Genomic DNA, 15,059 nt, shown 5'->3' on the forward strand with positions numbered 1-15,059 from the left:
ATTTTTTCTTATGGGAATGGAGGTGCTAGTGAATTGGGTCATTTCCCAAATGCCAGGTATGTTAGCAAGATTGTAACTTTTTCTGTCTGTACTAAAAGAAAATGAAATATCACATCCAAATGCTCTGTTTGATGCTTTTTTAGTTGGAGATTCTGCTTACTTTTTTTTTTCTTTCTTGGATATTTATATCCCCATAATTTCTTTTCCAGACAAAACAAAAGAATGTTTAATGAGATCTTACTGTGGGAGGAGGTCTGTGGGACACTGCTATGGGAAGTGGTTTAGGTAATTTTTATTACAGTCTCATTGCTTCTGCCCCAGGAGACGAAATAACAAGGGTCAGAATGTCTACTCTGTTTGCTGAAACAATAGTCCAGACATTTCTAACAAGCTTGCCCTAGAATTTTGGCATCCTCCTGTAGCCTGGTTTCCAACCCCCAATCAGGAGCAAACATTGTCATTCTGGGGCTCAGGCCACTTGGATAATTGTGGCTTCCCACCTTTAGGCAAAGCAGGAAGTTTCCAAATATTTTCTGGATGTTAAATTTGATGGGATTAAAGGATCTGTGAAATCTTTTGGCTAACCTTTGTCATTTTGTGTCCTGAAATTTTGATCTCTTTATGATGAAGAGAATAAAACAATGACAGAGGAGGTACCCTAGTTCTGACTGACCCCACGGTAGGCATTTACTAGTTTGCTACTTATTTGAACCTCACGATTCACTTTTTATGTTTCAGCTAATACTGGTAAGCTGAGTCATTAAAGCAGTTTATTCATTTTGGGGTTATGTTCCGGAATATGTGAGTACAGTGGTAGGCTCTTTCTGCTGTGCTTTGCCTGGCATTAAATGCCTTGCCCCTTGCTTCAGTTCATCCTACTAATGGCTCATGGCTTTGGACACAGACATGCTGGTCCTGGTTCTCTTTGGATGTGGCATTTGCAAATAGTCAGCTCTAACTGAACTTCCAGGGCCAACCACGATTCTAGGCAACTCGGCAGAGCTCTCAGGATAAGAAGACTCAGAGCCCACAGAAGGAATCTACAGAATTCTAGATTTTGTCCCTGAGCTCTGGTCCAAGGACTCCAGCCAAGTTAACTGGGGATGAGAGGTGTTTCACACTGATTTGTCCTGCCCGGCTCTGTTGAACTGGTCTATGAGCTAATCCTGGATTCCTGACTCTGATATTATTCCTTGAGTTCCTCTAAAAGAAGATCCTAATCTCTGTTGGGAAAATGTGATTGCGTCTGAGTCATTACACACTTGGGCCATTTTTACTCAAAAAAAAAAAAAAAAAAAAAAAAGGAAAAAAAAACTTGTTAAACTTCTGCAGAATTGGCCAAAAGAGAACTTGGCATATTCATTTACACATGACCACTCTGAAACCATGTGATTTGAGGCAAGTTGTCAATGGAATTTTTAGCTTTCAAAATATTGAATCCATAGTAATGTGTGGAAAATATATTGTCATCCCAGCACTGACTTTGTCTCAGGGTTGAGGGTGGTATAAGTGTAGGGATAGGGGGAGATATAGAGATGGAGGCAGGAGTCTCGCTTCACATGTGACTTGTGAGTTGGGGAGAGAGAAGCTGAAACATTAATGGTTTGTTTTTAGGGCCACAGGATAGGTGTGAATCAAAGTACCTCTAGCACTGAAATGTCTGGACTGAAATATCACAGGCTGTGGCTGGAGAGGTGACCACTATCCTGTTGATTGAATGACCTTGGGTCAGCAACCTGGAGAGTTTCATCTCAGGAAATGAATAAACAAAGATTAGGACCTAAGTGACTCAGTTTTCCTGCGAACATGAAAGATGTAGATTTTTCAGAGATGTCAGTGCTGTGGGGAAAGTGTGTGTGTGTGTGTGTCCTTGTGCATGTTTATATGTATGTGTTTGTATGTGTTTTCTTAATAGAAATGTGAAGACGATTGAAACATAAGAATTATCTACACTTTTAGCTCCTTTAAGGTTCATAAGTAACTATTTAGTTACTGATAAATTGTTCATGTTTGGTGTTTTAAGTCTATCAGTATGAGTTTTTTCAGACTCTTATTATACGACTTACTAATCAAATTTATTGTTGCTTTCCTTAATTTGCTTCCAATGGAGCTACAAATTACTGACCTTCAAGAGTCCAACCTCTCCTTTTTCCAGTTGTGAGAGGCAAAACTGGGAAAACAAGAAACCACCCAGGTTAGGGTCAAACTGTCACGTTTTGGGGACTTCGTGGCTTCTACTTCCTTTTACCTTAAACTTCCTACTACATACTCTTCTACTGAAGTTTTCTAATTAATTTAGCTTTTCTGTATTATTATCCTCAATATTTGTTTCTGAGTGTATCACTTAAGAGTGGTCCTGCAATTAAGTTCTCCCAAGGTATGGAATTCTGAGTGGAGAATATACATACGATGTATATCCAAAGCCCTTACTGTCCCATGGTATGAAGAGATTCTTTAGGGGATTAAAGAGAATTTAAATTTCATAGAGTGGGAAAATACTACCAAATATAACCTGGAGTTCAGAATAATAGTTTGTGGATCTTTAGGATGTGAGAGGACCTTATATAAAGTTCCATCAATACTGTACACTTATCCAAGATAAGCCACTGTAATTCCTTTCTGACATTAGGTGAAGTGAATATAAGTACATACACAAATAGCCAAGATGAGGCTCTTTAGGCCAACAAAACCCTCAAGGGTCTTTGCTCAGACTGGAATTCAATCACTTTAGAGTGATGTCACTTGTTTGCTTGTGCAGAGAAGTAACGCTGGTGACAAATGGCATGTGTGACAAATCATATTTAAAAAATGGGAATACAAATTCATTCACACCAAATGTGATTTTGTTTGGAGAGAAAAACCTCATAGATATGAATTGCACTGGTTCAAACCAATAAAAGTTATGCTTGGCTGCAAAAAGATGGGAACAGTCAGGATATAGCTCAATGAAGAAATTTTACAGTGAAGAATCAGCCCAGTCACTGGCAAAGTGGGCACCAAGATTAATATAAAATAAATCTCATTTCTTTGTTTTCAAATTGAGGAAATAAGTCAGGGACAAAAAAGTTCAGAGTTTTGTCCTTTCTCTTCCTGTCTATCAGCACACATTTAAAATGCTACACATTTACTGGTTCCTGTTTATCAGTCCACGATTTTATAACTCCCCAAACAACTAGTCAATCCCTAGTGAAAGAAGAGTCCAGCTAGTTTGTTTAGAAAACTCAGCCAGTTATTGGTCATGGGGTAACCACAGGCTGCACACTCCATCTTTGCCAACCTAAATACATATTTCCTGATTGGCAATTCTACATAAGCCACACACTGTTTTCTGTCTTTATCTCTTCCACCTTAGTCTACCCCAGGAACTTCAGAGAAAGGAGGGGTGATTAGTCGAATTTAATGGATCAAATTGCCTACTTAATCCACTCAATGCTCCCTGGAAGGCTTCAAATCCACTTGCCTTTCTGAAAAGAGTGAAAAACCAGACCCCTCTAATAACTCTCCCCGGCTGAACTCAGGGGCTATGTTCTGAATCAGGGCTAAGGACAGCCTGGGCAGTTTTACTGTCAGGAAAAGCCATGTTACTGGAAGAGTGCAGATGAACTTCAGGGAAATTTCCAAAGCCTTCCATGTTTTTGACCCCCAGCCTGCTGATGTCCCAACCAATGAACATCAAAACTTAATCTGATGTTAAAATGGTTAAAAACAAATTACTACGGAGAAAAACTGGCCTGTGATTTTCTGCATACTGAGATTGAATATGGACAATTAGATATTCTGCAACTTTTCACAGAAGCAGTAAACTCTGGAAACACACCTTCCTTTTTAAGACCAGTATCCAATATTCTGAGTGTTTATAGAGGGAGGAATTTCAGGTCAGAGAGAAGCTAGTGCTTTGGTCTGGAGTGGTAGAAACCCAGGCTAAGATGCTGGACTTGTTTTTCCCATCTTCCTGATGTCTTGTTCTCTCCTTCTTGGCTTAACTCCTGCTTGCCTGCAGATTTCAGTTTAAGTGTCACTTCCTTGGGAAGGTCTTGCCTGATCCCCTTGTATCAATTTTGTCTTCACTCCTACACTGTCCTGCTATAATCACTGAGCCTATTGACCTGTTAATAACATCACTGGAACCTGAGCTCCTGAGTGCTTGGACTGCTTTCTTCATTTCTCCATCCCCAGCGCCTGGCACCTTACCTGGCATATTGTAGTTGCCTAATAAGTAGTTGATAAATGAACGACTGAATGAATGAGTGAACAAATGAACACCTTGATGGGACTGTCGTGCCCAAGTTGAATGACAGAGGTAAAATTAGTTTGGACTTAGAGAGCTCTTTTTCTTGTGGGCACCTGTATGTGCAAAAAGGGGGCCTGCCATTTAGTGTGCATCCTACCCTTTAGGGACTAAATCGAGAAGGGAAGAAACAATCCCAGGGGTCAACACGACTCAACGAGAGAACATAATAATCGTGTTGAAAACAAAACCTTGAAAGTAGGTCAAGTGTGATGATGTTTGTAATGACGTCTGGGTATTTGCCTCCAGAAAATCGAAACCCAGTTATCCAGAATACTGAGAGAAAGGGTACATTTCATTCCTCTGTTAAGTGAAATTCTTCTGCAAATATATATATATTTATATTTATATATTTATATTTATATATATTTATATATATATATTTATATTTATATATATTTATATATATATATATATCTTGCTTTAACTCCTGTTGCAGACTTTGATATTCATGTTTTAAGACACGTCACTGGGTTAACAGTTTAAGCATAACTTTATCCTACACTAGAATAACTGTAAAGAATGGGTGTACCCATTGCTTCCTAGTGAACTTGTTCTCTGGGCATTGGATGGTAGGATTCTGAAGTGTATTCACCATTATGGCCACAGAATCCCAGCACGTGTCTGGGGTGGAGAAATTGAATGGGTTAATGTCAGAGCTGAAAGGAACTGTTGGATCATCCAGTCCGGTTCTGCCATTGCACAAGTGACGACACTGAGCCTTGGAGGGAAGAAGTGGTTACCTAAATTCTGTTAGCAGTAAGTGGAGAAGTCAGGGCTGTAACTCAGTCCTACTGAGTTTCCACGCAGGCCCTTCCACTACCATACAGACAAATTTGGGGTCTTGAGATTTATCCCAAGATTGCAAGACCCACAGCCTATGGGATTAACCAGCTTATTGTGAGGAACCTGAAGATTAGCAATAGGTCTAAATGAGGGTTTTAATCAGGATGGGAATCAGACAAGAATTCTTCCCTTGCTTCCAATGGATTCAGAGAACAGGATCTAAGAAAAGTCCCAGCAAAGATATAATAACCTAAATATGTTCTTGTATCCTGCTTGCCTGCCCAGCCAGCCTTAATCGCTCATGTTTCCTTTTCTTCTGGTTTTAACATTCTTCAATCCAAGTGGGATTAAATCAATGGTTGTTTGTTTTAGCACTAGGCAGACAGGAGACTCCCCAGCTTTGCATTTTTCCAAGCACGTAATCATCATACCAGGACACTCAGGTGATCAGATGCTAACTGGTAGGATAGATTTTCCAGCTGGAGGAGAACCTGGTCATGTCCTGGAGCTTTCACAGAAAATTTCTAAATAGCCCTGGTGAGCAAGTGACCCAGATATCAGAGGGTGAATACACACACACACTATGTATACGTATACACACCACACACATGCACATACACACACCACACATACACACAATACACACACATACACACACTGAAAATGTACACACATCACACACATACATTTACACACATATACACACTCATATATGCACGTACACCATATAGACATATATACATGACACACACAACATACATACCACACACAGATACACAGGCATGCAAATACCATACACACACATACATACATGTACATACAGACTCACCTTCTAAAATGGACTGACCTGAAAACAAGATAGAACGCAGAAACCCAGCACATATCTTTAGGCCACACAGGGGGAGACAGTGTGGTCTGATGGAAAGTATGTGTCTTTTGGAGTCAGACATAACCGGATTCTAATTCCATCTCTGTTATTTATTGGTTACATGTCCTTCAGGGAATTAATCAATCTCTCTGAATCACAATTTTCTTGTTTGTAAAATAGGCACATCACACTTATCTTGTCAGGTTGATGTGAGAATTAGAAAGATGTGCACGGCACTCCCAGTTTGGCACCAGCCCACAACTTCTACTTCTGTTAGTGTTAGTGACCCTGTGCGTTTTTACCTATATTCCAGGCAATGAAGCTCATTTGCTCTCCATTTCTTGTGTGGAATATAGAAATTCCATCTATACTAATAACCCTCATCATGCACATATTAACTTCAAGATAACAGTAATGACCAGTCAGTCTATTGTATGGGAATGACTGAAATATACAGTGGAGGTACCAAACGCGTACTTTTCTCTATCTGACTCTTTTAAAAGTCCTAGAGCAGTAATAGACAAATTTCTGAATTCTGAGGCCATAATTAATGTAAAAGGGATGGATGGAATGAAAGGGATGGTTCCACAATGTGTGGGGGACAGACCCCAGGCTCCAAATAAGAGTGATGCTTCTAAAAGGGCTCTATAAACATATCACTTGTTATAAAAATCCAGTTGAAATGATCACTATCCTGCACAATAAATTTTATAGCTACACATAAGCCCAACCCTTTGGTATCCTCTTGTAAATCATAAGTCTATGATTTTTGCATTTTGTCTGTAAGTCCTCTCTTGCCCCCTAGAATCCATTCTCCACAAAGCAGCCAAAGTGATCTCTTTAAAATAGAAACGAGATCATTCACTGCCCTGCTTAGAATGTTTCTACCACTTCTTTTGGAGTAAAATACAAAATCCAAGGTTTGCGGGGCTAAGCTCCCATGTCCTTCAGCTCCATCTGACACTCCCTTCTTCCCGCTCACTGGGCTCTAGCCACTTGGGACTTTTTGCTCTTCTTCAAACACACTAAAATTTTTTCTACCTCAGGGCCTTTGCACTATCTGTTCCCCCTGTTGAGAATGCTCTTCTTTTGGTGATGTGCAGGTCCTTTTAGCACTCAAATCGAATCTTCAGAGTGGCCTTCTCTGACAGTCCTATTTGCAGTCATTCTATCTGCTCTCTGGTCATCTTTTTCTCTCTATTACTTTGGTAGCACTTGTATTTTTTGGTGAACTGTTTGTGTTTCCCACTCCCCTGATACAAGAGCTTCTGGAGGACAGTGACCAAGTCTCTTTATTACTGGATCCCCTGCATGTAGAGTGCTTGAGTATCTGTTAAATAACTGAATGAAGAAGACCTCAAGCCCAGATGTAGATTTTAGACAGAGCACGCACCAGAAGGGAAAAATATGATCTTTAATATAAGGACACTTTTCTTAAGTCTTCCTTTCATCCCCAATTTTGTTTTTATTCTGAGAGATTGAATGACCATACTGATGACTCATCCAACAATCCAGCCTTGAGATTTCTGGATATCTTCCCCCGAATGTGAAATTCTTCACTTTTGGTTTACTTCAACTACCTACTTCTACCTTTGTCATCTTAAATTTCAGTAGTCCACCTGTGATCATAAACATCTTGCCTTCTAGTTTTCTTGCTTTCATTCCACTTGGAGGCTGAAGGCACAGGAAATCTCACTGGTAACTGAGCCAGGGTTCAGGGAACCAAGACATCAAACCAATGGGCAGAGCATCTGTGCATATCGGGAGTCAGAGGTGCAAAGCATGGGTGCTCAGGACTCCCAGAGCAACTGGATACCAGAACCCAGACTGGGTCAAAATTTCTGTTTTGACCCAAATTAATACAGATACAGGAACAGGGATGATGTACAACATCAAAACTGGACGAATATGATCAGGCATAGACAGGGATTGGAAGACTCACACAAGGGTCCAGAAACAATCTTACTGACTGAAATGGGTAGATGAGAGGAGACAGGGATGGTGTTGGAGCTCTTCTTGGAAACCCAGAGCCTTCTCTTATCCACTGTGACAACCTGGCTCCTGATTTCACCACCTCATCAAATCTTCCCCTTGTCAATGATGTTCTTCAATCCAATCTCAATAGGCAGCTCTCAGTCTTCATCTTATTGGGACTCTTGGCAACATTTCTCAAAATGCTCTGCTCTCTAGGCTTCCTTAACACCACCATCTCCAGTTCTCTTCTGGCCAATTTGATTGTTTCTTCTCTGTCTCTGGCAAGGAGTTCTTATTCCCTTTCTATTTCCATCTGATGTTCTTCAAGGTCTTCCCCATGCCTTCTTATTTCTTAATTGGACATATTCTCTACTATGACACCTTCTACTCTCATGGTTTCTCCTAGCACTCAAATTCTGGGGACCACCAGATCCTCATGCCTAGTACAATTCTCTTACGCCTGAGCTTCAGAAGCGTGTGTTCAGCAGCTTTCTGGATCTCTCTCCCTGAATCTCTCCCAGGCACCTCAAGTTCAACCTGTCCTAAACTGAATTCCTAGTTTTTCCTTCTCAGTTTCCCTCCATTCCAGTATTTCTTATTTTAGTTGGCAAGTCTATCATTCACCCAATCAAAACAACCTAAATGTCAAACTTGACAGATTCCTCTCCTTCATCGCCCACATCTATCATTTCATTAATTCATTCAACAAACTTTAATCAGTCCTGTGATTTACCAGGTATTGTTCTAATTGCCAGCTAAACAATGGTAAGTGAAGCAGGTACAATTCTTGTCTTCATGAAGCATATAAACTACTGGCTGACTTTGCCTCTAAAGTGTTTCTTTCCTCTCTTCCTCCATTTCTTTGATTACTAGCAGTAGTTGGCATGTAATAGATGCTCTTTATCGAATGAATGAATATATGAGTTGTAACTCTCTGAATATCTGCTATCTACAGAGCACAGAATATGACACAGCAATCTGATGTCATTAAAAAATTTCTAAGTACACATTATGAATCAATAGAAGCCAAAACATCTGGCCAATTTAGCTGGAATATCCCCAGTGAGGCATTAGTATGTTTTATCTGTGTTATGCAAACACTCAGATGTTCTGGCCTTCTGTGGAATTGACTGGGTGTTTTGGCACAGCAGAGGCTCAGCCAGAACAGTCTTGATCTGTTCCAGGGACACATTATGTCCCTGAATTGCACATATGGTTCACTGACCTCTAGAGTTAAGCATAAGTACAAACTCTGAATGCTTGCGATTGTTTTAATCAGCTCAGTAATTTCCAGAATGTTATTAGTGCTATGTGGTTATTTATGGATATCAGCACACATTCGCTGGCTCTTAAGTCTGAAGGCATCAAAATGAATTGAGATTACTTATGATGAAGACGGCAAAGATGGTTTATACCCAGGTAAAACTCAGGCATCATAAGAAATATATGATATGGTTGAACACCCAGAATAACAATCTTTGACTAATAATGACATTTTTTACAATACTATTTGATGACATCAGCAAATATCTTTAGAAAATCAGCAAATAAATATTCCAAGTATTTCTATACAATTTTTATCAGATCAACCAACCATAGAATAAAACCAAGCATCGCCACCTCTTTCTTCGTGGTTCTCAAACATTAGTAGCAAGGTCAGGTACAACTTCAACAATAAGAAATTATCTCAGCTTCAACAATCAGCTTAAATGGTAAGAAGTTTCCAAAGGAAAGAATAAAAACAAAAACAAAAAACCAAGAGAGGGAACTTCATTAGATTGAGGCATACGTATTTGTCTCTTTAAATAACCAGCATTCAGTCTCAAGCTAATGATAGGCAGAAACAGCAGAGAGGGCACTGTCAGCTGGCCATGCACCCACTCCATAAAGTATAGAAGATCATTATTCAAGTAACAGCAAATTGTACCATGCACACTAGTTCAGGGATGGAAAAAACTAGGCGCTGGTATTGGTGGTGACTTGTGTAGGCATAATAATTTTGGGGGAAATTAAACACTCACAAAGAGTAGTGAAAACCTAAGGGTAAACTCTAGTAAGGCACCTTGGGTAGATTCAACCTCCAGCTTTCCCCATGCACTGTCTTAACTCCTTCCCATGGAGATGGAAGGACATTGAAGGGAACCTAGCCTCACAGTGCCCCATCAATCTTTCAAATGCAGAAGAAGGAAGGAAGACTTGCAGCATTTTAACCTTTTCCATTTTAAACATCTTTAAGCAGACAGATTTTCCTTATCTATAAGTTAATGAGAAAGGTTCAGGTCTATGGTTTTAAAAAGTTAACTCTTATATGTCTTCATAAAGTTCCAGACACTGTTGGTTTTGTCTGTTTACTTCTCGGTACTCTCAGCTTCTGCTTGGCTCAGGAGCACGTCAGCAACTGTTTGTCAGGTAAGTCTTCCACTTTGGATTTTTTGTTTGTTTCTTTAAAAAAGTATGGTGGAGTCACACCATTAACCTACATGAATTCAACTACATGTGCTCCATTTAAATGGTTAAAGTGAAACCCTATACTAAGCAGGTGATTTTGCCGGTACTCTGAACAAGCATTCCGGGAGGACAGAATCTCTGTATCCACCTTGGTTCCCAACCTCACTCAGCCTCAGTTCTCTAGTACCGCTCAGAGTCTGAGCATCTCATTGGGTTTAATGGAATTCTGGTATTTAAATAAATAAACTGTGTAACTAATTTTGATTATTTGTGATTTTCTCCTCATGTACTCACTTAGTAGTCTAAGATGTAATTCCATGCTGTATAAAAACAGAATGATGTGGGTGGCTTTGAAGTTGCATGCTGCTCCTGAGCTACATTACTCTTACTGTGGGCTTCACTTGGTGCTTTTATATTTCCAAATCAACAGGCCCCTCCTGATTTTGAATCTCAGAGGGCAACTCAGAACTTCCAACTGACCAGCTGCCCATAAAGAGGTATTCTCATGCACTTTACCCTCTCCTTTAGTTTAATGATATCAGGTTTATCTTTTCCAACATTAGTGTTTTTTTTTTTTTTTTTTTTTTTGGTAAAATTACAATTCAGCTTCACATGACATTTATTTTTAGCTAGGTTAAAAACAAAAGTGGGGGGAGGGTGGGAACAAAAGTTGGGAACCCTCTGGTATTTCAGGCACTTCCTGAAATTGCATACATAGGTTAATTCCGTCCTGAGGAGATAGATAAGTTTGATCACTTGCAATTATGGTGCTCAGAGCAGAAAAGGTTAAAGATGGATCAGTTTTCTCTGAGTGTCTGGGTTGAAGATGTGCTCAAGCATGCATTCGTGGCTAACCTGAAGAAGGAAGAGAGGACTTACGTTCTGTTTCCCCACTATGTTATCAAAGGGCAGTTCAGGGCTCCAGGATCCTTCTGTGAACGTCGCCCCACTGTTTCTCCTGTCTGAGGAGCTCACCGACTCCTTGACAATGTCTTCAGGCAAGGACAGCAGACTCTCCTCAGGCTGCTTAATTAAATAGGTCTCTATATTATGCTTCCTCAAGAATTCATTCCTCTCTTTACCATGACCCTCTTCCACGTTATAGTCACCGTTCAGGCAGTCCAGTGTGGCTTTGGAAATGTGAATCCTCCTGTGTGTACAAAGCATAGGTCATTATACATTCCTGATGGTGTCTGCCAAGGCTATTGCTGTTCTTTGTCTTGTGCAAAGCCAGTATCAGGGCTGTACATGGGATGCTGTCAGATAGGACACATCCTCGAGGACAATACTTGTCCCCCTAAAAAGTGAGAGGGATGAAACAGAAGTACGAGCATAAATCCATGAGCAGTGTATCACTGAAGCCTCTGATAAAACAGAGCCATGCTAAACCACGTCTAAGTACTTCTTGTGACTTTTTTGATGACTGCTGGTCTGATCCCAGCAAACTGTAAGAATCAGTGATTTTTTTTTCCAGTGGGGTTGATTATATTGGGAAAATAACTGCCATAGACGTTTCTAAACCCCAGTGGCAATTGTCCAAATCACCATGCAGTCACAGTTCTCTTATTGTCTTGGAACATTTCCTATCATTTCACTTTTCATATACAGTATTTGTGCCTTGTTTCTCCAACTTGTCTATAATCTTCATAAGAACAGGGTAGGTTTTATAAGTCCATAGGGCTACACTGAGGGCCTTTTGGAAAAACCATTGTAAGATATATCTTCCTCTATAACATTTGTATCACAAGGAGCAGAGAAGAGAGCTGCGGACACGTGCATGCTGGCAGCTGGCCGGGCTCACTCACAACTTAAATGACTCACTGCTGCACAATTGTCAGCCACTGTAGTTCACGATTCAAGTTTCTTTTTTAGCAAAATAACATACGACATCAAGGACCTTAAGGATCAAACTTGATTTGTGGCAACTCCGCATGGTAAATCCTTCTGGGGAAGAGTTTTTCTGTCCTCATGACTGTCTAACTCAGTCAGAATACTTCTTGTGCTGTACAGTGATCTGGGTAGACTAGCAAGTGGTTATGAACATGGACCATGTTGTTAGCTTGCTTGAATTAAAACCCCAGCTCTGCCACTTGCAAGCTGAGAGATCTTGGGCAAATTACTTAACCTTTCTACAAGTCCATTTTCTCACCCATAAAGATGAGAAAAATCAGAGGCTTCGGTGAAACACTACTCATGGATTTATGCTTGTACTTCTATTTTCTTTTATTCTTCTCACTTTTAAGGGGGACAAGTGTTGTCCTGGAGGATGTGTCCTACCTGACATCACCCATGTACCTACCTCCTAAGGTCATTGTGGGTATTATATGAGTTGATTCACGTAAAGTAGTCAAAACAGTGCATGTACACTGTACATACTGTCAATCTTAAATAAAAATGTATATAGACACATCTCCAATCGAGGGGTTTATTTGGGAATAATATATAAGAATTGTAATTCAGAGCACGCAAACCAGGGTAGCCCCTAGGTTTGTTATAAAGAACAAAGGGAAAGGTTGGGGTTGTACTGGGGAAAGGAGGAAGGTTACATAAGTTGTTTTGAAATAAAATTCATTGGGGACATCGGTGTCTTGCAGGAGTTGGTCAGTTCTGATTGGTGAGTGGCAGCAGTTGCTAGACAGAATCTGTAATCTTAAAGTCATTGCAGGCCTTGTGGTTTTGGAATGGGCTTGTTCCTGGAGCAGGCATTTGTTTTTCTCATGGCCTCCTGACTCTATTTTAGTTGGATATGATGAAAATGACTCTATTTTGTATAGTCAACTTTCACAATACTATAAAAGCAAATATTTAAGTTATTAGGAGTATTCTCAAAAATGCCACTGTGATCATATTACTATTTTCTATTCTATGTCTTCTCAAGGTTTCCAGGAGACAGTTTAACTTTGAACAAGGCCTCCAAGGCCTCCATTCTCTGGCCCTGTCACTTCAAAGCTCGTTCTCTGACACTCCTCCATTATAGTCCCCATCCTCTCTCCAGCAATTCAAGTAATTGCAATTTCTTCAAATTAAACATGCTGCTGCATGCTTACTAACAATTTTCTACTCCATAATTATGCTCAAAAATCATTTCCCTAAGCCAACTTTAGTGCTCCTTTGAATGAATGAATAATATATGCTTAATACTTCACTTGGTTTTTATGAGTCTAGAAACAATGCATATATCCAAGAAAACAATGAAGTGTTTTTTATCTTTAAATTTTCTAGAGTGGCATTTCCAAATGCACCGTGCTTTTAGTACTGTCTCTGACTCCCCCCTTACCCTTCTAACCCATTACGCTAAATTCCTGCTTACAGGGAGGATAGTTCATTGCAAAGGACACGTAAAGGAACAAAAACCACAAACAATGCATTTCTGATCATTTAAGGTACATTCTCTGCATCTTCCAAATACCTTTGTATCCTCATATATAGTCACTGATTTCAAGTGCAAGATATTAAAAGTAAGTGTGAAAGATGTTTGAGCTCTTTTGAGATATATACTGAATAAATATACAATATTCTCATGATGTATTTTGTTAAATTCAATAGTATTGACCTCAAAGGATAACAAATCATCTGACCTTCCATGAAATGGAAGTCCCAGTTTACTTTCTCAGATCAAGTTTAGAGTTAGGTGCTGGAAGGCTGCTTTTTTCTCCTAGGCAAAACAGATCTAGAAAGGTTTTATGAAGACTGATGGCTGATTTCCCTTTAAAATAATTAAGTTAAATAACACTCCCTTTGGCATTTCCTGTGGATTCTACATTTTATTATTCTACTGTCAGTGTGCAGGGGAACTAATATTTGCATATAAAAATCAATATTTTGTTTTCAGTAATAAAAGACATCCTCACCTTCACTTATTACTGATTCTTCTGCTGAATTTCTAATCAATATACACTTAAGTGGTTTGATAGAAACTAGGTTTTAGATGTTTCTTTTCATATTTGCTACTTACTTGAGCTGTGGGGTAAGGCATTTGCAAATTAGATTCTAGTGATTGAATTTCCCTCTTACGAAATGAGTCAGTTCTCAGGCAGTATTCTAATGTATTGAGTGTCAGTTAAACCTTACACTTTCTGATAATTTTAAATGCTGGGGCATAATAGTAATAGTCATGATAGTAAATAAGATCTGACAATTATACTACACTTATTTTGCATAAACATTATCACGTAGCCAAAGGTATAACTATATGCATGACTCCATAAATTATCTCATATTATTTCCATTCTTCCAACAAACCTGGCTGATAAGCATTTCTTTTTCTCATTTTGCAGATGGTAAAAATGGCCCACAGGCAATGAGTAAGTATCTGGCCCAAAGCCATATCAGTGGCTGGTGGTAGTGCTAGTCTGAGACAAGGACTTTACTTTCAGGGTCTCTCCAATACTCTGCAGCTGTATTATATGGTAACTATTACCACAATTAATATTTACTGGGCACAGGACAAAGGACTTTTTATGCAGTATCTCATTTGACAAAATATCAAGAACAGTGGTCCTCGAAGTGTGTGGTATCAAGGCCAGCAGTACCATCATCACCTGGGAACTTGCTAGAAAGGCATATTCTTGGGTCCCACTCCAGAATACTAAATCTGAAACTCTGAGGGTGGGGCCCAGCAATCTATGGTTTAACAAGCCCTCTGAGTGATTCCAATGTATGCTAAAGTTTGAGAACCACTGCTCTAGTAACTCA

At 39.6% G+C, this 15,059-nt stretch overlaps 1 protein-coding gene across 1 annotated transcript in view; it reads right to left on the minus strand.

Moving 5' to 3' along the window:
- Positions 1-15,059, minus strand: part of ADCY8 (adenylate cyclase 8) — a 253,284-nt gene that overhangs the window by 98,088 nt on the left and 140,137 nt on the right. The window contains exon 7 of the mRNA XM_063079734.1: positions 11,244-11,514. Coding sequence (XP_062935804.1) covers positions 11,244-11,514 — 271 coding nt within the window. The remainder of the gene's footprint in view (positions 1-11,243; positions 11,515-15,059) is intronic.

This window comes from Cynocephalus volans, chromosome 15 (assembly GCF_027409185.1).
Source record: "Cynocephalus volans isolate mCynVol1 chromosome 15, mCynVol1.pri, whole genome shotgun sequence".
NCBI lineage: Eukaryota > Metazoa > Chordata > Mammalia > Dermoptera > Cynocephalidae > Cynocephalus > Cynocephalus volans.